The sequence below is a fragment of the Notothenia rossii genome, assembly GCF_949606895.1.
Source record: "Notothenia rossii genome assembly, chromosome: 1".
NCBI lineage: Eukaryota > Metazoa > Chordata > Actinopteri > Perciformes > Nototheniidae > Notothenia > Notothenia rossii.
This window is the reverse complement of record NC_136912.1, coordinates 47,453,444-47,479,362: the sequence shown is the minus strand read 5'-3', so window position 1 is coordinate 47,479,362 and position 25,919 is coordinate 47,453,444. Positions and strand designations below refer to the sequence as shown.

The window sequence follows — 25,919 nt, the reverse complement described above, 5'->3', positions numbered from 1 at the left end:
CTCTCTCTCCGTGTCAATTCTATATGCAAACTTTTCTTGTTTCTGCCGCTGCGTAGCATGTTGTAACAACGTGGAATTAGCAGAATAGGCTATTGTATTGTTTAACTCACACCTGTTGCTCTCGATGTAATTTAGCTGATAAAAGGAGACTAATAAAAGCTAATAAAAGCCTCACGCGTGGCGTTTCACTGTCAAGGGGTGCGATATAGCGTGTATGTAATTACATTACAAATACTGACTCGAGCCCCACCACTGTATGGGTTAGCCCTACCATAGACTACCCAACAAAAATACTCTGGCGCCGCCACTGCATGGGGGAGAGCGTCCGGTCTAACGTATTAATAAACATGGATCACAATGCTAGTTTTGACACAGAAGAGGTTGCAAATGTATATTCGTATGCATATGACGGACCACAACCTTATAATTATGAGCCTACTAGGCGTCCAAGAGACCAGGAGCAGCCAAGGATTAGAAGAAATAACGTGACCGGCGTTAGCCACAGTTAATGTTAGCTAACGTCAGTCACATCGCAACATTGTAAAGTTAGCTATCATATATCAGGCTATAACTAAAGTAGTATTGATAATATAGTAACGTTACTGGCATGACTGTTGATACTGATCCATAACAGAAACTAATGCGCAAGTATCAGCCGTATCTCGCGTTACCTAATGCAACTCCACACTACGTCTTACGGTGCTGTGTACCGGAGGGGAGAGAGAGAGGAGCGAAAGGGGGAGAGAGAGGAGCAAAGGGGGGGAGAGAGAGAGGAACGAATGGGGGGAGAGAGATGTGATACGGTTTCCTGATAAACGTTTTGTTTGATAGGTGCTTGTGTGGGAAATGCCACCCCATGGCCTCTGAAGAGAGTATGTGTTGCAGGGAGGTGGATTCACCTCGCACAACGCACCCAGGAACGAAAACTAGCTCCGGTCCTTTTCCTGTTGGGGAAACTGTGGACTCGATGTCCTGACAGGCTGGAGTTTGTGCAACCTGCACAAACACAAGCTCACCATGATTACAAATGGTGAAATGCAATGTAAAATTACCGAAAAAATACCAGCTCACTAAATCACAACCGCTCAAACCAGGTACAAACTACTACTGCGGATTGGGCAGAGAAGGAGTCCGAGAAAATTGCTCCCCCATGTGACATAATATGACGCGTTTGACGTAAAAAAAAAAGCAGTTTTTAGTAGCAGAGCTCAAAACGGCTCCTTTCCCTCTTAATTCCTGCCCTTATGTTTTGTAAAACATATCAAATCCTGCATTAACTTTTTTAATTGTAATTTTCAGGCAAGGTTAAGCATAAATGTAGTAAAAAAAAAAACCTGCAGTTGCTCTTTAAGTAAAAGTAAAACAGTCTGAGCATTACAATATAATTGAAGTACCAAAAGTAAAATGACTCGTTATGCAGAATGGCACCTTATGTTTTAGATTATTGTATTATAAATATTGATGCATTAACGTGTTCATCACTTGAATGTTGCTCTTGGTAAAAGTGGAGTTTATTTAAATGACTGTATATACTACTGAGTAGCTTAATCTATAATTATAGATGATAATATATTAGTTGATTTAGATTTTGTATTAATAATCCAAATCTGCAAAGTAAATAGTGACTATATCTGTAAAACAATGTAGTGGATTAAAAAGTAAAACATTGGTCTACAAAATGTAGGGGAGTAAAAGTATAAATACTATTATGTGAAAATAAAATACTCAAGTAAAGTATCTCAATGTTTTACTCAAGTACAGTACGTGATTAAATGTGCTCAATTACATTCCACCACTGAATATTGCTCAGATGTTAATGGAAACGTCTGCACAATAGCATTGTGTTGTTTATCTGATGTGTTCTGATATTTGCAGTGAAAACAAATCCTAATGAGTCAAACTGTGATCTATGAGTGTGGGAGTGGAAGAAGTGACACATGGTTCTGATGCCTTGCCTAGTTCACATGCTAATCTCTGCATCTCTGTTTGTTACGGTGGCCCTGAAGTGCAAGACACCACAGCATTTCAGAAAACACAACAGCATTTCACATTGGACGGAAATAATGTATTAAACAGTAATATCAACAGAAAACATATTTTTAAAGTGATTTCTGTCTTTATAATATTATATAATTTTGAATAGTAATATGAACAATTAACATATATTTTTAGTATTTTTGAAAGCTACTTATGCCTTAATAATATTATATATAATATTCAACAGTAATATTAACGATAAACATATTTACAGTATATTCATATATATAAACATCAATATTTGCTACATCCGTGCTCTCATCCAGCTGCAGAGCGAAATATTCACCAGCTCTCACTTGCTCCAAAAGCTGAGCAGATATTCAGTTTCACTCTCAGTAGCGGCAGCTCGATTCCGATTGGCTTGAAGGGCGGTCGTGTGATTTAAAATAAAAAAAAATATATATATATGAGTAAGTAAAAAATATTAAAAGATTGGCATCAAAGAACACATAGATTGATAGATATGCAGTTATTAATAAAATAAATTAAAAAAAATGTAACTTTAAAAAAAAAAAGATTCCCCTTTCCCTCAAACTTTGCGTGACCCCCCTGGTGTCCCCTGGCGGCCCCCACTTTGAAAAACACTGAGCTAAAGGACTCTCTCAGTGTTATCTCAGTGGGTCTCGAACGTTTTGGTCACCATTTATGTAAACAATTATTTCCGAGGCACACGTTTATATGATCATTATAGTTATACAAAAATAAGAGAATAAATTAAAAACAGGTATGAAATACTATATGACAGTAAAAAAAGAATAAAGTTTAAAAGGAGAGTGATTTGTAAAATATCCATAAAGAAATAGTAAATCCGTTCACAGTTCTGTTTCATATGGGTGTTGAGAGAGGTATCCATAGATCTCTTCATTTTGCTTTCAAAGTGCACCAGATTGATGCTTTTAACTTCAATATTTAAAAACAAATCTTCCCGGGGGAGCTTGTCCCCCGAGCCCCCTATGTGAGGTCCACACACCACCTATAGAAATAGCACTTTACCCCTGCTTACACCTATATGCCGTGAGCTGATTATCGAGCCTTCATTGCAAATGTCACTGTGCACTGTCGCTGTACACAAGGGGTCGGCAACCCCTGGCACGCGTGCCAGCATTGGCACGCGGCACCGTAACCATTGGCACACTAGGAATAAGTGGAATAAGTGTGCAAAAATATTTAAATTGTATTTTCGGATCCTGAACGAGACCGCCGCCAGAGCGCGTCTCCCCGTTACCTGCAGAAGGAAGCCATGCACGCAACGCAGCCCCGCTCTCTTTATCTCCAGGTGACATTCTGCCGCTTTCCTCCGTGGTGCAGTGCTGATCGTTTCACCACGGAGGAAAGCACTTCACTAATTGCAGTACCCATAAGGAGCTGTACAAATGCCGCAGTTTTTGCGTGGCTGTGTATTTAGTTGAAAGCCCAGTGGCGATCTGCTCATCTCTCATTGACATAATATGCTACAAAGGGGCGGACTGGCCATCTGTGTGTTGAACTTTCCTGTCGGCTCCCAGACCGTAGTCGAGGAGGGCAGAAGCAACAAGCTTCAGGTTCGATAACCCACTTTAGAGAGAGGCGAGCTCTTCTTGGGAGGCCGTTGCATTTATTTAGCTGTTCTTCTGTTTCACAAAATACATCACAGACCTCTGTTTTTCTGCTTCCTCGTTTCACTTCCAGAAACATACACACGTTCTCTCCATAGGTTCTCTCACTGTCGCTCTACCATCCACAAACACACATGCACAAGCCACACCCCTCTCTCTCTCTCTCTCTTAAAGGGACAGCGATCTCATCTCACTCTGCATGACCCTAATATCATAGCATGTGTGCTCTGGAGAATCACAGAACGGACGAGCGTCCTTATTATTATGCCGTTTAAACCAATTATTTAAATGTGTTTGTTAAATTCGGCATCATGCGAGTTGCGCTGAAAGGTCCACACACTGCTGCCCCGCAGAGAGGCTCTCCCGCCCTCCTGCTGATAGTTGACGAGCGTCAGCTCCTCAACCCCCCCCCCATTGATAATTCTCGATCGTTGGCACGCTGATAACAATTATATTTTAAAATGGCACTTCATATCAAAAAGGTTGCCGACTCCTGCTGTACACTGTGTGAATGCGTGGGGAGTGTTGCAGTAGAAAATTCCACTGTAGCGACCGGTACATTAATGGGAAACCCTAAATGTTTGAGCACCCTCTATGAAACGCCAAGCTACCCCACAGCACCCCCAAAATAAATCTCTGTCGCCGCCACTGAGCCTGACTATTTGTGTTGGGGGGACCCGACTTTTTTTTTTCTCCAAAGGGGGGGCCTGACAGAAAAAGTTTGAGAACCACTGCTTTAGGGAGAACACTTCTTGTTTGTGATTGGACAGAGCCAGCCAGAGAAGCACTGCTGTGATTGGTTGTTTTTGCTGCCAGTCAAGAAATGACGCTTTGTGATTGGCCCAACACATCATCCGTTAGTTGTTAGCACACACTCAGAGCTCACAGCTCCTCATATCTGTTCAGAAACTGGACAAAAGTTAAACATATACAAAACACAGACTGTCTATGTCATGGCGACACAATACAGTCGCTGCTTTATTTATGTCTGTATGACGTTGTGAGTGTGGACGGAGCAGCTACAGGTTAGATTACAACTTTAGACTGATCGATCCGACTCCGATAAGATTTACATGGAGATACGCCCCGCCCCCTCTCCAGCGTCTTGTTTGAATGACAGGAGTAAACACAGAATTAATGTATTGAAGTCAATGGAGAGAGAAAACGTATCTTTCGATCCCGTTTGAATTGTGCCATGAATTACACATATGATGTTTGTCAATCTTAAAAAAATAATTTCCATGTCATTCTCTTTGCTGTTGTGTTTTGTGAAATGCTGTAGTATTTTCGGAAATGCTGTGGCGTTTTCTGAAATGCTGTAGTGTTTTCTGAAATGCTGTGATGTCTTGCACTTCAGGGCCACCGTAGTTTTTCTTGTTATTGTAGTAATAATGTCTGTGGTTGTATTGTGACTTGATTTGGTTTTGTCATAAAAAAGACTCTCTTGCTGATTGTACTGTATGGTAGGACCCCCATCTCAAGGGGTTTGTCCTACAAAAATACATTTCAGTTGATTATGGTTTAGGCCCCGGCCCCACGAGGACGACAACGGTCGTTTGCGTTGCTGTTTAGTGTCATATAGACCGTTCTGCCACACTAGGACGACCGAATATGACAGTAAACAACTGCGGAAACGATAACGGGTACCAAGGTGGATAGAACGGCATACGCAACGCTCTGGGGGGTCCAACGGCTCCGTGTGTACGCCCTATACGATCATTTTCTGATAATGATGAGGCAATAGCCCCACCTCTCCCCACCTCTGCTGCTCACCCCCGCGTCAAAGTAAACTGCACACTGAATACAGATTAGCCTATACTGTATATCTTTCTCTCGATATGGACATAAACGCGAGTGAAGTCTAATCTGACAAGACGGAGACACGCAGCTCTGCTCACCTGCAGCTCCTCCCGCTGTGATGCAGCGGTGAACGGAGCAAAACACACACTTCAAGTCAGATCCTCACCCTTAGCTATTTTAATTACCTCTCAAACTACCTAAACTAGTTATAAATATGTTTATTTTTACTGTCGGCCGGGTCACTGACTACTGGATCAGCTGCTGCATGAGACAGACACTGACGCTGTCCGAAGAGAGGGAGGAAAAAGAGAGGCTCCATGTATTTTATTATTATATTATATAAAGTCGTTATTCATTTGTTTTAAACCTCAATAAATAACAAAGAAGACCTTTGACCAGCACTTTTATAATTTTGTCCGGAAGATTTAAACTTTAATACACCTTGACTGGCGAAAAACTGCCCGGTTCCCTCGGCCCCACCGCGGAGAATAAACAGAAGGGCAACCATGACAACCATGCCTCTTCGCTGCTTTTGTGGAGGAAGTTACAGCGCCACGTACAGGCTCGGCATATGTACTGCAGCTTCTCCAGCGGTTGGAGCTAAACGAAGCTGTCTTGTGTGGACAGACACTATCCGGTGAATTTCGCGTGTGGACGGAAGCTTTTTTGCGATTGCGTTTGCGTTAATCCTCGTGGGGCCGGGGCCTCAGTCTACAGTACACATTTACCTAATTCACACCAACGCAACTCCGGTTCAAGCTCCGTGCTAGAGCTTTTCAGGTTCAGAACCGGTTCTTCGGTTTAGCTCCTCTTCACACTGCCCAGAGTCCGACTGGTGCTGCTTCATTGCGTCATCGTTTGCGTCATGACGTAACCGTTTGCGTGCCTGCTTCATAAAGCCAAACCGCGCAGAAACCCCTCATAGCTGACACCGACAACAACAACAATGGCCGATTGTGCTCCAGCTTCCTCTGTACCTCTTCAGAAGACCAGATTCCCAGTAGGTAGCTGGTCTCTTCAGTGGACCACTGCTGCTTGTTAAGTTTCTCCATCGTTGTGTACAAACTGGATAAAACGCCGGCTTTTTGTTGTTGTTCAGGAGTTGATCCCGCCCCTGCCCCCGCCTCGACGTAAGCGTGACGTATGTGGTGCTTTTGCTCTGGCCGGACAATGTTTTGGTGCTCGAAATGAACCGGATTCCGGAGCTAAGAGGCTGCTCCGCTGCGGTGTGAAGAGGAAAACCGGTGCTTTTCAAGCTCCAGCTCCGAACCGGCCCTGAAACACCGTTGGTGTGAATGAGGTAATTGAGGGTTTTGTGCTGAAGCTGCATACCTGCCAGTATGTGGGGCTCTGTCTGGTAGTGTGTGTCCATCCCATTGGCATAGATCACCCTCAGTGAGTGGTCGCTCCCCACATGGTAACTGTTGCGAAGCTGGTCTAAAAGACAAGAAGAGAGAGCATGAAGAAGATCCATAACACTATTCCACATTGGATGCATGCCTGGGGTTGTTTTCAAGGCATGGATTCAAAACACTGTATCAATGCTGAGCTGAAGTTAGCGAGGGGGGGAGGGGATGCAGATAGACATACAATTATTTTCTGAGGGCGATGTTTGAATGACAAAGATATTTAAATGTTCAACTAAAATGTGGTTCCTGCTAACAGCGGCCACTGTGTTATTTTTTTGATGGTGATTGTATGTTGTGGTTCAATATTATGGGGTGGATGTGATGTGTCACTTGTAGACACCCACAGCCATTTCCCAGCACAAAGCAAGGCTTTGTACAGTGTGTCATGCATGTGGAAAGACAGCACACCGCTCATTACTGCCAGCCATCACATGCATCACCATGTAGAGCATCTGTCAGGCCCTGTGTGATGGAGCGGATCACCGACTGACCGACCACTCCACTGACAGCGTATGCATACACACGCACACACGCGCGCGCACACACACGCACGCACGCACGCACGCACGCACGCACGCACGCACGCACGCACGCACGCACGCACGCACGCACGCACGCACGCACACACACACACACACACACACACACACACACACACACACACACACACACACACACACACACACCATGTATACATCACTTCAGGGGACATTGACTTACATGCATTTCCTGGAGACTTATCCTAAACTTAACCATAACCAACACATCCCTAACCCTTACCCTTATGCACACTCTTTGGTCCTACATTTATTTAAACATACATTCAATTTGCTATGTCGTTCTTACGTGTCTGGCGGTGAGCGGCAGTATCGCCCCGGCAAGGCGCATTGTCACGATACATGTAAGTTTCGGTTTTGCTGTTATAGTACCTCCTAGAGGCAATTGGCTTGATTGCAGCATATTCATGCTATTTTTTTCTGTTTGTGTTTTCATTGGCCAGTAGAGGTCACATTACATAAGGCGCGTTCTCACCGGAGTACTTTTCCCCGTACTTCTCCCGTTTGGTTCCGTTAGTGCATGACATTTTGCGTTCACACCAAAAAGAGTACTTAGATCCGAGAACTTTTACCCACATTTGTAGTGCCTAATAGAGAGGTGGTACCAATTTCTGATTGGCTGGGCGAATTGCAAACCACGCCCCGTAAAACTCAGAAAAGTTTTGTGAAGCCGCCATTGCATTTGCTTGCATTAGCATTATTAGCATTAGCATTAGCCCAGCGCACAAACGGAGAAAGACTAACTTATGGCAACACAACAAAAAAACATGGGAGCGGTGGAGATGAGGAGGTGTCGGCATTCTGGCGATTTACTCGGAAGGCTTCAGTAGAAGCTGCTGGGAGTCCCAGCAGCTTCTACTGAAGCCAGTCCCCAACTCCGGGGACTTCCGGCCGGGGACTTCGGGTGGCAGTATACGCCGTGAAGTTGTTTGCGGCCTGCCAGTAAACCCAAAGCAGAAGAAGAAGAAGTGACGTCAGCGGCTTCATTTGTGCACTCTTCCCTCAGGGAACTTATTCCGGTGTGAACGCGATCTGTGCCATGGGGGTACTAAGTGCTGGCACTAAGTGCTGGGCACTAAGTACGGCAAAGTACTTGGTGTGAAAGCGGCTATAGTCACATGACTGAGTTGAACGGTCAGCGGCCATGTTTTTCTGACAGACAAGCTAGAGGGTTATGGCTAGAAAGGATCCGTCTAGTGCAAATATGACGTCACGTTCTCGTTGTAACTCTCGTTGGAGCGGCTCGGAAACACTTCTACAGCAGTAACATGCAACATACACATTAATGCAGCAGGATAATAGTGAAATACTGAAAGGGAACATTATATTGCACCAGGAGCTATCTTGGGACTTTTACTGCGACAACGTTGACTTGCCTGTGAATAAAAAATAAACCATAGTGTTGGTGATATACAGTGTTGTCATTCTTCTTTGAACACCAGCAAGACCGCTAACACCCTATTTTAACAATCACACTCCCTGTCATTGACATAATTAATAGATAGTTTAGCTTCTCACCATCATTTGCTGTGGCCCACTGATGTTAACGATTGTAACTGAAAGGCTGCCTGCCAAACGTAAACATTCAGCATTATTGCAAACTCTCGCAAGAGTTTTACACTAGACGGATCCTTTCTAGCCATAACCAAGCTAGAGAGCCACATGTTGTACCTCCTCTTACATCCGGCTCCATCTGCTCATGTAGACCTTGGAGAGGCATTGTTTGTAAGTTTAATGATTTATCTGTTTATAGATATTTCTGTTTATTAGGGCTGTCAAACGATTACAATTTTTAATCAGATTAATCACAGCTTAAAAATTAATTAATCATGATTAATCACCATTCGAACTATTTCCAAAATATGCTATTTCTTTATATATATTGTTGTGGGAATGGAAAGATGATACAGTATGTATGTTTATTATAACATTGTTCTGTGTGTCAAAATGAAAGACAGCCCACACACCTATCAATCATCAAACCGTGAGGTCTTATTTCATTACGTGTTGATTTCTATCAACACGTAATGTTGCATCGATGTAAATTGAGATGTACTACAGCAAAAGTATTCTCCGTCGGGACTTCCTGCAACAACACCAAGCCGTAATCTTGATTCTGATTGGCCAGAAGACATTATCAAAGATGTTCTATCGAGAAGACGATCACTACGTGACACAAGTTTTCAAAACCGTTTCTAGTCTTCAGTATTTCCAGACAAGCGGCTACTGAAATCAATCTTACTAACTGCTGTCTGTGCAATTTACTCCGCGAGTTGGCGGACTTTATTTTGCTTACTTTAACATCACTTTTCATGGTGGGGCTAATGTGGGGCTAAGCCATTTCTTGGTATGGCTGTAGCCTACCCCAGCCATACCCCAGCGCTGCCACTGGTGGGATGTATGGGGCGGGCCATTCTGCACATGCGTTAAATGCGTTAAATATTTTAACGCAATTAATTCAAAAAGTTAATTACCGCCGTTAACGCAATAATTTTGACACCATTAATGTTTATATTTTGTAACATGTCATTGTATTGATTGCAATTCTTTGTACTTTCAGTTTCACAAGATTACTATAATAAAATGTTGAACGATCTGGCGATGTGTACATCATTGCTACGTGCCCAGGGGCCAGAATACGCATAGTTTCCTTGATTTAAATGGGCTTTACTGATGCAGTCTCTAGGTCACGTGAGAGCATATTTATTATGTGTTTTGTTTATTATTATAGATGATGAAGAAGTTTGATGATGAATAACCTGTTTATTCTTTAAATTGTTTATCAAATAGTGTATATATTTTGAAGAAGGTTAAGAAGCAGAAAATGCTAATAGAATGATAAGCCTTCTGGGAGGGGCTCTGTGTATTTAAGGGACTGTTTTGGCACCATACTGCCAGTCTTGGTGTAGTAGCAGTGCAGGCAGCAGTCGTGGTATTTCTATGCTAATATTTTTGTTGGACCAAAGGAAAACCTAATTTGAGTAATTGGAGCACTCATCTTTTATTTATTTAATTCATTATTTTTCAATAGGAAAATATCTTTGATTCTGCATTTTTTGGTAAATAAATAATTTGAACACAATTTTTATGTCTTCGCCTATGTTTGAGGACGGATAAAATAGAACCTCTGCATTACCAACATGTTCCCCTGCTTTCACACAGCAGTGAGCAGCCTCCAGCTGACCAGATAGCAGCTTGTTTTCTCTTCCTATGCTGCACCTCACCACCTGTGATCCACATCACCTGGAGCACCGGCTCACTGTGCGGCAGAGATTATAGCGGGGAGGCCAGGCCATGAATAATGTACACATATTGATGGAGAGGAATGCTACAATTGTCGATGGCTTTGAATAACTCATTACATTCTGATCAATACTGCTGTGAGGGGAGCGTCTGTTTCCCTCACCCTCGGGACACTTGTTTCGCTCTGGAACAAATCGCTGCCGGCCACTTCAACTGGCTCATTAGTTCAGATTTAACAAGGGCATCAGTGCTAAATTATTGTTTTCCCCCTGCCGTTTAGCCTGACTGTCTGATATGAAGGATGATAACGATGGTGGAGCTAACTTTATTTTTCCTCTGGCAGTTCCACTCAAATCTAGAATTCTCACTGGGGAGGCATTGTGCTGTACCTCACTTCCTCACTCAGGTGTATTCTTCAAAGGTTTACATCGAGATGTATAATGTTTCATGTTCTTAACAGTGTTTCATCATCAACTGAAATCCAAGGTACTGCTGTAAAGGAAAACATTACACATTTTAAAAAGATAGTTTGGTTGATGGTCGATCAGTACATTTAAAACAACTAACTGAGTTTATGATTATGGATCATAAAGAAAGATAATGTTGTGGATATAAATCACTTAGACCCTAACCAAGTGCCCTTATAGACTGTATATATATTTGGGCTGGGTAATTTAACACGTTCTTATCGCAATTACACATTGTAATTGCTGCCCAGCACTCATATATGTAAATATGTGGAAAGCAATCTGAATAACACATTTCATGATTTGTCGGAGAAATATAGATTTAATAGTTTGAGGTGCTTGCCTCAGGTTAGTGCCAGGAAGGTGGTGGTGGCTGGAGATCATAATACAGCTAAGGTGGAGCTATATTTATGACGGTGTAGAGGGAAGACCCCGGAGGGCTTTCTTTAGCAGATTGGACACCACCGCCTAACCCTTGATACCACATCAGACACACAGTCATGATGATAAACACACACACACACACACACACACACACACACACACACACACACACACACACACACACACACACACACACACACACACACACACACACACACACACACACACACACACCAGCTTACCCTGCACCAGAGTGTAGAAGGAGTCTATTGACGACAGATTGGTTGTGATGGAAACGTCCTCATCCCTCCCTGACGTCTCAATGTCCACAGCAACAGCCCCTGACGACATGTCGCCGTGGAGATTGGTCACCACGCCGGTGGGGAATGTCACATTAGTCAGACGACCCTCGCTGTCATAGCTACAAGGATGGGGAGGAGGGTGGGGGAATACAGGGATTAGTTGCCATTACTGTAATGTGCTTTACGGAACCTTGTAAAGAATATGAATGGGCATTAAAAAAATACACAAACCTGCACAAGGGCACACACACACACAGCCTTTGCCAGTTTCTTACAGCCATTTTATACATTTCTTTTGTTATTTCTACTCAGCGGAAGGTAGATAAATAATATACTTTTAGGGATGTTGGATATTATATCCAGTGAGTTTCTACCCATTAAATAGGTTTTCTGTTATTTTATGTCCGACACAGAATTATTTCCAGACATTAACTTGTAGGCAAATGAAGGACTGGATGTTACAAATCTCTGATCCTGACAAATATAAACCACTTTGAGCTAGTTTGAGCAGGTGTAGATCACATAAGGGAATGCTAATCTGTCAGAAGAGTTTTTCTCTATAAAACCCTTAAAGGCTTCTCTCCTTTTCAGTTGGTTTTTAAACTTTTGAAATGTGAAAATCCAACTGTCCATGCACCCCTCAGCGGTGCAAACATGTCCCCCATTACAAAGACAGTGAAGCTCTCACTCATAGAAGGTGGTCCAGCCTATCTGGATACTCTTGGTAGCCAGCAAGCCACTGTTTCCATGGTAACTAAACAAGACCAGTTCCTGACCCTGAGCCGTGAGAGTCTTCAGACCCCCGTTAGTCCCGATGGTCAGCCAGATGACCTGCAAACACACACACACACACACACACACACACACACACACACACACACACACACACACACACACACACACACACACACACACACACACACACACACACACACACACACACACACACACACACACACACACACACACACACACACACACACACACACACACACACACACCAACAAAAACGCAAACAGATTAGGCCTGTTGCAGCAGTCAGTAAACGCCACGATAAGTTTTCTTTACTGTGATAAATATTTTGTTGTTATCAAAACAGATTTTTAAGCTCTTTCATGAAACTGCAGGGAATCTTCTTGAATTATGTTTTTTGTTAATATATATTTTGATAAGAAAAGTAAAAGTTGTGCACCATGGTTAAAGTCGGTTCATCTCACCTGGTTGTCAGGGGTGACCACGCGTACAGGCAACCTGTTGGTGTCTCTGCGGATACGCAGGGTGTTCCCACTGCTGTCCGTCACTGCCGTCACATCCTCCTCATTGCTGACAGGGAACAAAAAAATGAAAATAAAAGTAAGAAAAATTAATTTACATTTATGTATTTGTTTTTGAGATTCCCTTTTTTGGCAGTGTAGAAATGCAATCAGAGAGAAGTTATGACATACAACAGGACCAAAAGATGGAATCAAACCTGTTACGTCGTGACTATATGGCATGGGCCGTGTCCACTCCGTAAACCAAAGTCTCTATGAATGTTTTACAAGTTAACAATTTAATGTCCACACAAACCAACCTGTAGCTGAAGTTGTATTTATAGTCTCCAGTGACCAGAGACATGGTGAACTGGTGAGTCCCGTTCCCATCAAACACGTAGAGCTCCTGGGAGGCGGGGGAGGCCACTTCATAGGAGCTGGGTCCTGAAGCCAGGGAGCCTGCAAACACAACCGCTTTATACATTTCATATTATCACTTTCATGTCTTTAATACACTCTTGCCAGCACAAATTACAATCAAATTACAGTCAACAATGTCATAGAGCAGGGGTGGGGAACCTCAGGCCTCCGGGCCGTATACGGTCCGCGAGATAATTTGATAAGGCCCTCGAGGTAATTTATAAACACACGAAAAAAACAAAACTAGACTGCAATGGAATTAAACAAGCGACTGCCTGTTTTTCCTGGCCAAGGACAGGTTCCTTGAACACAACACGAGCGTAACGTGTCATCACATGGTGTAGTGCTGCCGGAACACCGCTCCGGCACTTCAGTACCCGTAAGGAGCCGTACACATGCCGCAGTTTTGGGTGTCTGTGTCTTTAGTTGTAAGCCCAGTGGCGATCTGTTCATCTGACATACTGATCATACAGTCAATAACGCCATCGAAAATAATATGCTACATTACAGTACAACTACATCTGGGTCTTTGTGTGTCGCTCAAGCTCGGCTCTGTGTGTGTGGCACGAGCGTATTTTGCGTGAGCGAGAGAAAGAGCGAGCGAGAGAAAGAGAGAGAGCGGTACCGTACCGGGGATTGTTGTTGTTAGCATCTTTAGCATCTGGTTAGCTAGCTATGCTAACGGTATAACAAGTTTTTTCTACAACCAGGTGGAAGAGAGCTCTCCTGACAGACTGAGAGGCTGATAACCGCAGCTCAGTGAGGTAAAGGCACATCTTTATATGATCATTATAGTTATAGAGAATAAGTGAAAAACAGGTATAAAATACTATATAACAGTAAAACAAAGTTCTTATTAATAAACACGAATACAGTTTAAAGGGGGAGTGATTTGTAAAATATCCATAAAGAAAAAGCCTCTTAATTTTGCTCTCAAATTACACCAGATTGATGCTTTTAACTTCAATATTAAAAAACATTTCTTCCCAGGGGAGCATGCCCCCGGACCCCCCTAGAGCAGGGGTTCCCAACCTTTTTCCCAAGAGCCCCCCCAAATGACTCCTGTTGGAAGTTGCGCCCCCCCCCGCAACAGCGGTAATTAAAGTTTAAAAGTCTCAAAAATGCTACATCTACTGTCACAAACTGGATGAATGTGAAGTATTTTGTTAAAAGAGGATAAAAGTGTAATTAAGGAGCACTATTGGAGTGACTTTGATGGTTGTTGGACTCAGGATTCATTCATTTGGATTCCCGCTGTATGAAGAAATTAAAGGACGGCGCAAGTGGAAACAATTCACAAAGGGATTAAACTGTTTAAAACACATGCTCAAAGTAAGCCGGATTTTGCCGATGTGTTTATGTGGATTCAAAAGTCGTAAATGATCTACAAAATGGAGGAGACCGATCTGATCGGAGCAACTTTGACAAATAATCCAACTGAAACTGGCATGGACAATGACTATGTTTTAAAAATGCGCTTATCCAGAAAAGCCTGGTCTGGGCACTTTACGGGCAGAAGAAACATTTCTATTAAAGAAAGAATTATACATTTCTGTCTTTTTATGCCTATATTAGCTACTAACTTGAATTTTTATTAAAATTAATTAATCAATTATTTTTTATATCTTATTGTAATGTAGAGACAAGGCTTTTAGTGACAATCATGTATTGCGTTACAATTATATGTAAAAAAAAAAGTCTAAATATGATATTTGGCCTCAAATCATCTGAGGCCTGGCGCCCCCCCAACACTCTCTCCAAAGCATAACATAAAAACATTGCAAATAAAACTGAAAGATATCTGGGTTAAGAGGTTGCTGCGATTTTTTTAAATTTTTTAGCAGAGGTTGAGTTCAATAATTTGTATACGGCCCTCGGAGGATGTTGTACTAATTGAAATGGCCCTTGATAGAAAAAAGGTTCCCCACCCCTGCCATAGAGGAAAGTTTATACAGAACAATTATATTCAGGATTTAGTTTGATCACATGACTCCCTCACTGTGAATGAGACCCAGCTACCACTAAACTGAAACACCTGTTTGCTATCCTGGCTCCACAATGTCTACATGTCTGCCATCACAGACTGAAAACACTCTTACTTCTGCTGGACTTATGCAATATATATATATATATATATATATATACAAATCTCACCTCTGTATGTCACATTAACAACAGTTTCACTTATAGCTAGCTAATGTATTTGTAATGTTTGTATCCTCGTGGTTGATTGCACTTTAAAATGTATTGTAAATTGCTTTGGATAAAATCTTAAGCTTATTTAAATGTAATGTGTAATGTTATAATCACTGTCTATGGATAAGGGGATTGTGTTGGACAGTTGTGCTGACCAGCCATCAGAGTCTAAAGCATGTTGTTGTACACCGTGTGGTTTAGCCTGTGACGGAGCACACTGCTGAAGCTGCTGATCTCTTCAAAGCTCAGACTCTTCATGAGTCCACCATGCCAGGCCTGCAGAGCCACTGTTCAAACCCACATCACACTGTAGCTAAGGCCCAGCATTAGTGGGTGGTGTGCAGTCCCTTCTGAAGACATGTGTCCACGTGTTCCACATTCATGTAACCATTTGAATCCATCATGGCCAATGTTTGTGATACAGAAGCTGGGAAAGTGGTCTTGATATATATAAAAAAAATTCTTTTAAAAAAGTGAGTCCCTTCTTTCCACACATACAGATATGTACTGTAGCAACAGCAGTATGTCCACTGTGCGTGTGTGTGCTATATACACACCAGTGGGGGGTTGGTTGCAGCGTATGGCTCGAATCCGGATGTTTCCCAGATCAGCCACATACAGCGTCCCATCCGGAGATACCACTAAAGACGCAGGACAGTTCAGCCTCGCGTCTTTAGCATAGCCGTCTCCTGTTTGATAGCAGTCACAGTTGGCATCGTTCTGCAGGATGAAGAGGGAGGGAGGGAGAGGGAGGGAGGGAGGAAATCAGCTCTTCTATAATAAGCAGGTTAACAATAGGATATCAAAAAGAAGACAATGGAGGGCTGTCGTAAATTAGGTTGCTGTTGTACAGTACCTTGCAGTCACAGTCAGAAGGCTCTCCAGCTAGCTGGGTTATTTCCCCATCAGTCGACACCTAGCAGGGGAAAGACAGAATGATACATTCAGGAGCCACTGAGAGCATCCAGTTAATCTTCCTCATCTTCATCTGACACGTGCGGCTCATTCTGAGATCTCTGTTAACTTACAATGACTTGGCATTTAAAGTGATCACAATTGACCTTTCGCAAAGCCACGCCCCCCCTTGGTTACTGTTGCTAGTCCGACAAGCTGAGAGCCAGATGCGTTAAACAAAGCCATAATGGAGGGTCTCCGTAACGTCTGAGTCGCCTTAACAGACTCATTTTGGAGCAATAACGCAGCAATATCCTCCAGGTCCCGACAAAAGGGGCTACAATACGCTATGGAGGGTTATATCCACAGTATAAACATTAGAAAAGAGGGAGGCACAACATCAATAGAGGCACTTGCATACAGGTCGCAGTGCAAGAGAGAAAAACCACATGAGCTGTATGTCAAATTCGACGGAATTATTATTATTATTTTGGAATAAAACAATACAATCACAAGAGGCATTAAATGCTGTAGTTTGTCTAAAGTTAACTACCGTTTCCTTGGTGCTTTCTGCATCCACCTTGTTGTTTCTTTGTGGGGGTCGGGGTGCCCACTTGTGCAGCAGGATTAGGGAAGTCGGCAGTAGGCTTTCCATTAACAAAATGCTACAAAGATTAAAGCAAAAATATAAATGAATGCCTGTTGGCTTTCTTGTTTGTACTTTGACCACAGGTAGACTAATAACGGAGCTCAGCTGTTCAGACATTATTATGCATCAAGTGATATACATGGTCAAAACGACCTATAAGCACACAGCTTACAGCTGTAGTCGTGTGACTTTAGCTAACGTTAGTTAGTGAAATTAATTAATTAAATTAGTTAGTTAATTTGTGAATGTAATCTTTGCTAGCTAGCTAGCTACGTTAGCACGTATTTACCTTGGAGCAAACGTATTTGTGTTCGTTTATATTCGCCATATTCAGCTGGGCATGGGGCCTGCCGCATTTCTTTATCCACTGGCGGCATCTCTCCTCTCGGGTTTTGGGTTTTGGGTTTAGGAAACGGGTAAAATATCACCCCCCCCCCCCCCCCCCCTCTCCCTCTCTAAGCTTATGGGATATCTGCTATCCGATTTGCAAAGACCATAAGCACAACGCTTCACCATTTTCGCAATGAATTTGAACGCTAAGCTTGTCGGACTTCCACAGGGAGCCGCGCACATGATCGAATATGATTGGACAACGGGCATTTAGGGGCGTGGCTTTGCGAAAGGTCAATTGTTACTCTGGCTTCAGGAGTACATGTCGTCAAGGTTACCTGTCGGATGCGGTGGATTTTCTTCTCGTCCGTCTCTGCGATGTAGAGGACCCCGCTGTAGGACAGGGCGACGGCTGTGGCCCCCTCCAGCATGGTCTGCACTGCCCTCTTCCCCATGGTGTATTCTATCCCAGGGACCTGGCAGTGCATGGGACGCCCCGCCACTATACGAACCTGTACACACACATCCACTCGTCAGCCTTTTCCTATTGGGCAGCACATACCCAGAACACTGGACCCACACAATTAAGGACCAAACATCCTTTCTTTTTTTAAATCTGTAAACCAGCGGTTACTGGACAATCAAAAATGCTGTCTGTGCTTTTAAGCCTTTATCCTTGCTTATGTACATGTATGTGCTTTTTTGTCAGTTGTGTGTTAATGTTTTTTTTATTAGGGTGTTCAAATGTTGCTGTAACAAAAACATTTCCAGAATCAACTAAGTAGACCTAATTGTATCTTATCATATCTTTATATGCGCTTTTTTATGCTTTTATTGCAGCAATCTTGAGTATTGTCCTTATGTCTTCAATTCTGCTCAGGTGCTTCAGCCTGTGCATATGTGCTGCATTGTGCTCATATGCTCTTGTATGTTTTCTTTCAATGCCATCAACCTGCAGGTCAAAATAAGCCTATATGACTAAATCTGGCACGTTCACATGATGGACTCAAGTGCTCATGTTGTCCCTTCTTAAATCATTAACAACAAATACAAAATACAAATATATGGATGCTGGTTTTATTGGCATGATTGCATGAGGGTATTTCCTATATAGATACAGTTTTTTTATGTTACTCTATCAACTTCATTTATTGAACTAACATTTTAAGATGTATTGTGTATACTTCATGCAGTGCGTATGGACATTACCTGTCTGTTTTCAGTGATCTGCAGCACAACGTTGTTGTCCAGGACGTAGATGGAGTTATCCATTGGATTGATGGCTAGATCTGTGGGCCATTCTAAACGAACCTGGATAAAAAGTGGAGAGAGACGTTCACTTCAAATGCTACTCTTTAATTATACATTGACTTGCTATCTGATACTACTGATGATGTACAGGGTGTTTCCTGGTGGAATTCTGCCAGTTTATCTGAGTTAAATGAATCACAACACATGGCCTTATGGTACTGTTTGAGAATGACAGATGGATTACAAATGTTATGTAAAAACAAAACAGATTACTGCTGCTTCAGACAGAGAGAGAACAGGTTGTTTAAGGCCAGATCTTCTTGACTGAAAATAAAGAGGACTGAGGGGCATATGTCAAATATATATCTGATGCAGTTTTTACTAAATCTCCAGACATATGCATTTATACACCTACTTAAATTGGCCAACATGAATCTGCAGTCAGAGCTGAAAACTTAAAAAGTATGTGGGCCGCCGTTTATTTGTTGACTAAGTGAACTTAGGAGGTCAACCAGACAAAAGCAAGTCAAACTGAGCTAAACTCTGAGGAGGACACAAGTTCACACAAGTTCAACTCTGCAAGAAATGCTCAAACAGACCCCACAGAGTGTCAACGATTAGATGAAACAAGACCCAACAACAATGAGTGTGTGTGTGTGTGTGTGTGTGTGTGTGTGTGTGTGTGTGTGTGTGTGTGTGTGTGTGTGTGTGTGTGTGTGTGTGTGTGTGTGTGTGTGTGTGTGTGTGTGTGTGTGTGTGTGTGTGTGTGTGTGTGTGCACATGTGTAGGTGGTGTCCATCCTGAAGTCCATCTTGTGTATGTAAGATTATACATTCTCACTCTGAAACAAATCTAAAGTACTCTGCATTCCTCCATTTTACTCCCTCTTATACTCCCTTTCAGTTTCTCCTCTGTCTGATGTTTTGTTTTATATAAATTAAGAAAAAGTCTGTAAAGGTCATCAAATCCAATCGTTAAGATTTAAAAACAAAAATGTTCTGAGGGCACATCAGAGCCACACACTGTATGAACTGGGTTGAATCACAACCTCCTTTAAACTAGCCTTTTTGTGTCTATTTTACAACCCTGTCACCCATTAATCACATACAAATGCAACTTATTTGCAGAGCAGTTTACACGATGGAAACAAGTTGTTCCAATGCAAATGTGACATTGTTAATCTAAAGTGGAGTAGTGACAGGAAAGCAGTCAGTCTGCATGAAGTATAATTAGGTAGACTGTTAGACTGTTACCTGTCTTATGTGCATGCTGGTGTCGCAGGTCAGAGGTCGTGCAGAGGTCAGGTCGTTGCTGCCCAGCATTGTGGAAATGATTCCATTACGATCAATTTTCCTGATCATAGTCCCGTCCACAAAGTAGATCAATCCGTTCCTGTCTACTGCAATCCCTGGGGAACAGAAACAAGGAACACACACAACTCAACGCATGGCTGTCCAGGTGATTATTAATACATCAGCTCCAGGATCCAAAGGAGGAAAGGAAGGCGAGGTATTCTCCTGTGGGGAGGCAGGATGCAGCTGCAGCATAATGCAAATATCATAAAGGGAAAAAACACGAGTGTATTAAGGCAAAGCCAGCCAAGATGAAAACTGTCAGCAGTGATAAAAGATATCTATACATTAGATGAGAAAAACAGAATATAGTATAAAGAAATAAGAAAATAAATCTGTAAATGTTTAAATATACTATATACAATTAATATGTTGGCCATCACATTTGTTCAGTGTCCACCATACGCTGTTCCTCTTGGTTCAAAGGTCCACTCAAACACTGAACACATTCATAATTCTAATATATGTAAGGACATATGTGGCTGTAGAAGTCTGTCCTCCCATAGCACTTTCTGTTACCTTCAGAGGACAACAGCCATCCCACAGGGACTCCTGAGGTTATTTTGTTCAGGATGCTATGTTGCTATATTCTGGTATACGGAGGTTCCGCACCCCGTGCACATGTTGTGTTGCATGTTATAGGGAACAGTTGTTCTGAATGGCGACGACAGGGCAGACGTTTTTCATGCACCTGATGGGAGTTTGATGCTGCGCTATTTCCCTCTCTTTATTTAAATAAACTAACTAAGGCTAATCACAATTAAGCGTGTTGATATGGCAATAAAATACACAATCTTATGATTGCCACTAAACTAATAACCTGAGTTTACACCACGGTACAGCTAAAAACAAAATGTAATGCTTGAGATTTGTGTCACCCCATTTTCTCATCATTACTACATCTGAAAAGATAACAATCAATTACAATGGCAAGTCACAATTCAAAGATCATAACCAAACTTTTGAAAATCACAAAAGAGTGTTTTATCAGACACCTCAGAGACCTTAATAAGATTCACTAAAATTGTCCATGAAAAAAGCAAGAAATTAATGTAATGTATACGGTGCTTTGTGAAAAAAAACACTATTTTTATAATTAGAATGATTAAATAATTTAAATGTAAGCATATTTCCTTTGTTAGTTAGATCAGACCCAACACATTCAGGAAATTGACATACTGATAATACGATGGCGCAAAATAGCAACGATTGTGACTCTACAACAAATACAATACAACAAATACATACAGGCTTTTAAATTCCATATATGCTTTTCAGAAGTGGAGTAAATGTGCTGTATGTTATAATGTATTCAAACTACAACACCATGACATCATCATCAAATGTACTGCTTGCATAACCATGTATTCAGTGTTTTTTTATGCAGCGATATTGACTTTAAATATCCAGACAAGTGGAAATGTGTTATGCCAAGCATTAATGATTTTAATTTGCATACAATCTTTATCCCACCAGGTATATTGTCGGGGACATTGTTAATCTCTGTTGAGCTTTGAGGCACAATAAACACAGTCCCAGTTGTGAGGAAGCCAGTCATCTCTGTGGAAGCAGTATTCCCAGGTTGCCAATTAAACAGGAAATGAAAGAAATGGTGTGAGTGGTGTGAGTGGAGTTGGTGCAGCTTGGTGGATGGAGCAATTACACCACAGATACAATTGGTCATAAGTTTAATGCAATAAATGTCTTTGAATAGCTCCTACTGTACATCCCATAAACCCATGCCTTGCACATGCATCATTAATGGCCCACTGGCCCAGTGTGGGGACTTCTAACAAGTCAGTACAGCTCTGAAGCTCTACTGGGTTCTGGTATGGGATGCAATGCTAAAGATGAGAAAACTGATGTAATGATATGCTTCTGTTTCTAAATGTAGAATAAATATGTGATATGAAAACAGATGAAGGGTATGAAGTTGGGAAGTGTGTGTGTGTGTGTGTGTGTGTGTGTGTGTGTGTGTGTGTGTGTGTGTGTGTGTGTGTGTGTGTGTGTGTGTGTGTGTGTGTGTGTGTGTGTGTGTGTGTGTGTGTGTGTGTGTGTGTGTGTGTGTGTGTGTGTGTGTGTGTGTGTGTGTTTACCTTTAGGTCCCAGCAGTTGTGCCTCTGTAGCTTTTCTTCCATCTCCACATCGTGCTTCATCAAATGGAGGACATTGTTCACCTGTACCAGCCACTACTTCTCCATTACCTGAAAACACATAGCATCCATCATTACAACATTCCCTATGCTTGAACTTTTCCAATACCATAACAGTAAGATGAATCCACAATACAAAAAGAAATGCAACTGGGGAAATGCAGTGCACACTTACTGATGAGGTCACGGGCGCCGCTGAGCATCTTGGGTCTGTAGATGCGGCGGGAGTTAGTGTCCGACACGTACAGCTGTCCTGTGACCGGGTCCGTGGCCAGGTAGTACCGGTGAGCAGGGTTGTTGCTGTGGAGAGGGACAGACCATATGTTACTTATTAGATATGTAATACATTCAATACTGTGGACAACACACTGGGAGTAGTGCACTGCAGTGGGGGTCAAGGTGGGATTGAACCGGTGCACTAACTCACTGCGCCACAGCCAGCGACTTTATAAAGTCACTATTTATGACACCAGTATTTAAAACATTTAAAACATTAAGAAAATAACATCCTTCATGATTTACTTGCTCAGATCACACCATGCTGACAATTCACTGCATGATATGAATGTTGTCTGGAAACACAAAGAAGCATTTAAACCTAAAGGTAGTTTTGGTTTTAACAATATAACAAATTAGTTTAAAGCAGATGAATTACACCCTGCTTCCATTGTCGGAAAGGACATGTTCTAGAGCTCTCTCTGACACACACACACACACACACACACACACACACACACACACACACACACACACACACACACACACACACACACACACACACACACACACACACACACACACACACACACACACACACACACACACACACACACGCACGCACACACACAGAGATATATTTATATACTTGCCTCTAGCCATAATTCGCAGTGCAGAAGATCCTATGAAGGTAGATATGGTGTCAAGGGGGGCGATATAGCGTGTATGTAATTACATTACAAATACTGACTTGATTCCCACCACTGTATGGGTTAGGCCTACCATAGATTACCCAACAAAAATACTCTGGAGCCGCCACTGAAAGTCGGACATGACAACCTGTGCAGCCAATGTATTGATTCCATCTGATAGCTGCTATAATAAAAAACAAAACGTATGCCCCCTCCACAATGATTAATAACAGTGAACGGATGGTCAAATAAATAGAATCACTCGAAGCCTGGTTACTGGTTATTGTTTCCTGACTTTATAAAGTGTATCTTTTTTTACAAGTGTGTGGTTGCGTTCTAGTCACTTTGCTCAGCCCTACTGCTTGTTTCAACTTTTATTTGCCGTAGGCTACTCTCCCATAAACTGTTAGTTAGGGTTTATCTCGCCCCCCTCCGACGTAAGCGTGACGTATGCGGTTCTTGCCTAGGCCGACACTTTTTTCGAGCTTGGTAAGAACCGGTTTTCGGGGGAAAGAGCCGTCTCCGCTACGGCGTGAACAGGAAAAACCGGTGCTTATCAGGCACAAGCTCCGAACCGGCCCTGGAACCGCGTTGGTTTGAAAGGGGCAACATGCAGGGCCCCACAGTATTCCGGTTCGACCTGACATGGGTGTGTGACTGACCCGAGCTTGCGCCTCTTCGTTCTGATAGCTCCGCCCCTTTGCTCCAACCCCCCTCCCTCCCCCCACATCTACAGGTGAAAATTACTTTAGCGACACATTCATCGCAAGAAGTGTAGCAAAAGTCAAGGCCGCAGATTCGTGGATTTATACTGCCACAGAGCAGATTCGTGAAGTTGTAATGACTGATTTGACCAAGTTGCAGTTGTAATGGAAAATATATTTAAAAAATATGTTTCTTTCTGCAAGTGAACATTTCATCACTAAGTTTATTTTTTTCCTGCAAGCTACAAAACCTTTTTTTCTTCTTCTGTGACTTCAGATTTGGTTCACAGATACGTGGACATTTTATACAAGTGTAAATGTATGCACACAAGCTCAGACTTTTTTCTGTAAGTGCTCACATCAGGTTTTACACACTCTCGCATTATGCACCATATCCTTCATAGGATCACAGCCTCATAATTAAGAAAGCTTAAATTAGACGAACTGTGTGTGTGACACTGAATCATTTTGTGTGTTTCTGTACTTGTGAAGACCAGACGTATGTATAAGCATGCCCTTTTATTTAATTGAACATTTATTTAAGCAGAAACATTTTAGGCAGGATAGGCAGTACCACAGAAAAAAACATGATGTCAGACAGACTACACAACAGATATGGAGAACTAGTAGCAGTGATGGATGAGAAATTATGAAGAAAACAGACAAAGAGCGCAGGGAAAGCAAAGAGGATTTGCAATTGTGAAGACAATAAATTAAGAATAAGGCAAAAGAAGGCGACATAGAACTGAGGGGAAGTATGTCGATAAGTTGGCCAATACGCAGTGACCACTACCTAGTAGGCCAGTTTGAATCCCGTGCACTGGAACAATACAGGCAATGTCCTCCCCTCTGTCCCCTTTTTCACCTCTATATCTCAAATACCCCACCAGACCAGTTCCAGTTCTGGCACCTTGTTTGTGCTTTTCTGGTTCCAAACTGGTTTTTCTTTTTAGCCCCACTTGAGTTTCCACCACTCAGAGCCTGACTGCTGCTGCGCCATGACATCACCGTTTACGTCGCTGATTTTCTCCCCAATCCCGCTCACAACAACAACAATGGGGGACTGCGTCGGGTCGATGATCGTGTTGCTTTTAATCACACGAAGCCAGATTCAATTAAAGAACGACTTATCCAACCTTATACTTTTCTCCAGAGTGCCGTGGTTCCTTGTTTATTAATGTGTTTCAGCGGCATTTACCGACCGCTGCGGTGCTGCTCGTCCACCGGAGTTTAGTCTACCGTTAACTCACGGCAGAGTTTAGTCTACCGTTAACTCACGGCAGAGTTTATTCTAACCCGTAAACTCACGGCCAAGTTTATTCTCCTGTAACTCACGGCAGAGTTTAGTCTCCCGTTGGAGACTCACGGCAGAGTTTAGTCTACTGTTAACTGACGGCAGAGTTTAGTCTACCGTTAACTGACGGCAGAGTTTATTCTCCCGTTAACTCACAGCAGAATTTATTCTCCCGTTAACTCACAGCAGAATTTATTCTCCCATTAACTCACAGCAGCAGCCGCTGTGAAGTATTCACTGTCTGACTGTCACACAGCAGCTGACACATATCCCCCATCCCCATAAGTGAATGTGTTTCAGTATGAATTGAAGCTGTTTGGCATCACAACACCGTTATTAAAGTGTCTATGGTATTAAACAGGTGATGTTAGCATAGCAACTGAAGCTCATCTTGTTGTTATCATATTTTCTATAGGCATATTTTACCGGTGTATTTTTTCTTTATGATCTTACTTGTGTAGCTCATGTACTGATTCGACCCGATAGCTGATATAATAAAAAACAACAGGAAATCGTATGGGGCAGTGTGCTGGTCTTCGAAACAGGAAATTACAGCGAACAGACGGTCATTAAAGGTTCGGTAAAAACAAAAAGCATCACACTATGCCTGGTCAGTGTTGCCTCACTATACAGTTGTGGTCAAAAGTGTACATACACTTGGAAAAAACATGTATATCATGACAGTCTTGACTTTTCAATAATGTCTACAACTCTTATTTTT

At 42.3% G+C, this 25,919-nt stretch overlaps 1 protein-coding gene across 7 annotated transcripts in view; it reads right to left on the bottom strand.

Moving 5' to 3' along the window:
- Positions 1 to 25,919, bottom strand: part of tenm3 (teneurin transmembrane protein 3) — a 690,209-nt gene that overhangs the window by 24,875 nt on the left and 639,415 nt on the right. For all 7 annotated transcript variants that reach the window (XM_079656342.1, XM_079656340.1, XM_079656341.1 and 4 more), the window contains 12 exons: positions 22,468 to 22,592; positions 22,236 to 22,343; positions 20,041 to 20,195; positions 18,746 to 18,847; positions 17,875 to 18,048; positions 16,520 to 16,579; positions 16,221 to 16,383; positions 13,368 to 13,506; positions 13,012 to 13,117; positions 12,483 to 12,625; positions 11,735 to 11,913; positions 6,765 to 6,869 (listed from right to left, as the gene is read on the bottom strand). In XM_079656342.1, coding sequence (XP_079512468.1) covers positions 6,765 to 6,869; positions 11,735 to 11,913; positions 12,483 to 12,625; positions 13,012 to 13,117; positions 13,368 to 13,506; positions 16,221 to 16,383; positions 16,520 to 16,579; positions 17,875 to 18,048; positions 18,746 to 18,847; positions 20,041 to 20,195; positions 22,236 to 22,343; positions 22,468 to 22,592 — 1,559 coding nt within the window. The remainder of the gene's footprint in view (positions 1 to 6,764; positions 6,870 to 11,734; positions 11,914 to 12,482; positions 12,626 to 13,011; positions 13,118 to 13,367; positions 13,507 to 16,220; positions 16,384 to 16,519; positions 16,580 to 17,874; positions 18,049 to 18,745; positions 18,848 to 20,040; positions 20,196 to 22,235; positions 22,344 to 22,467; positions 22,593 to 25,919) is intronic.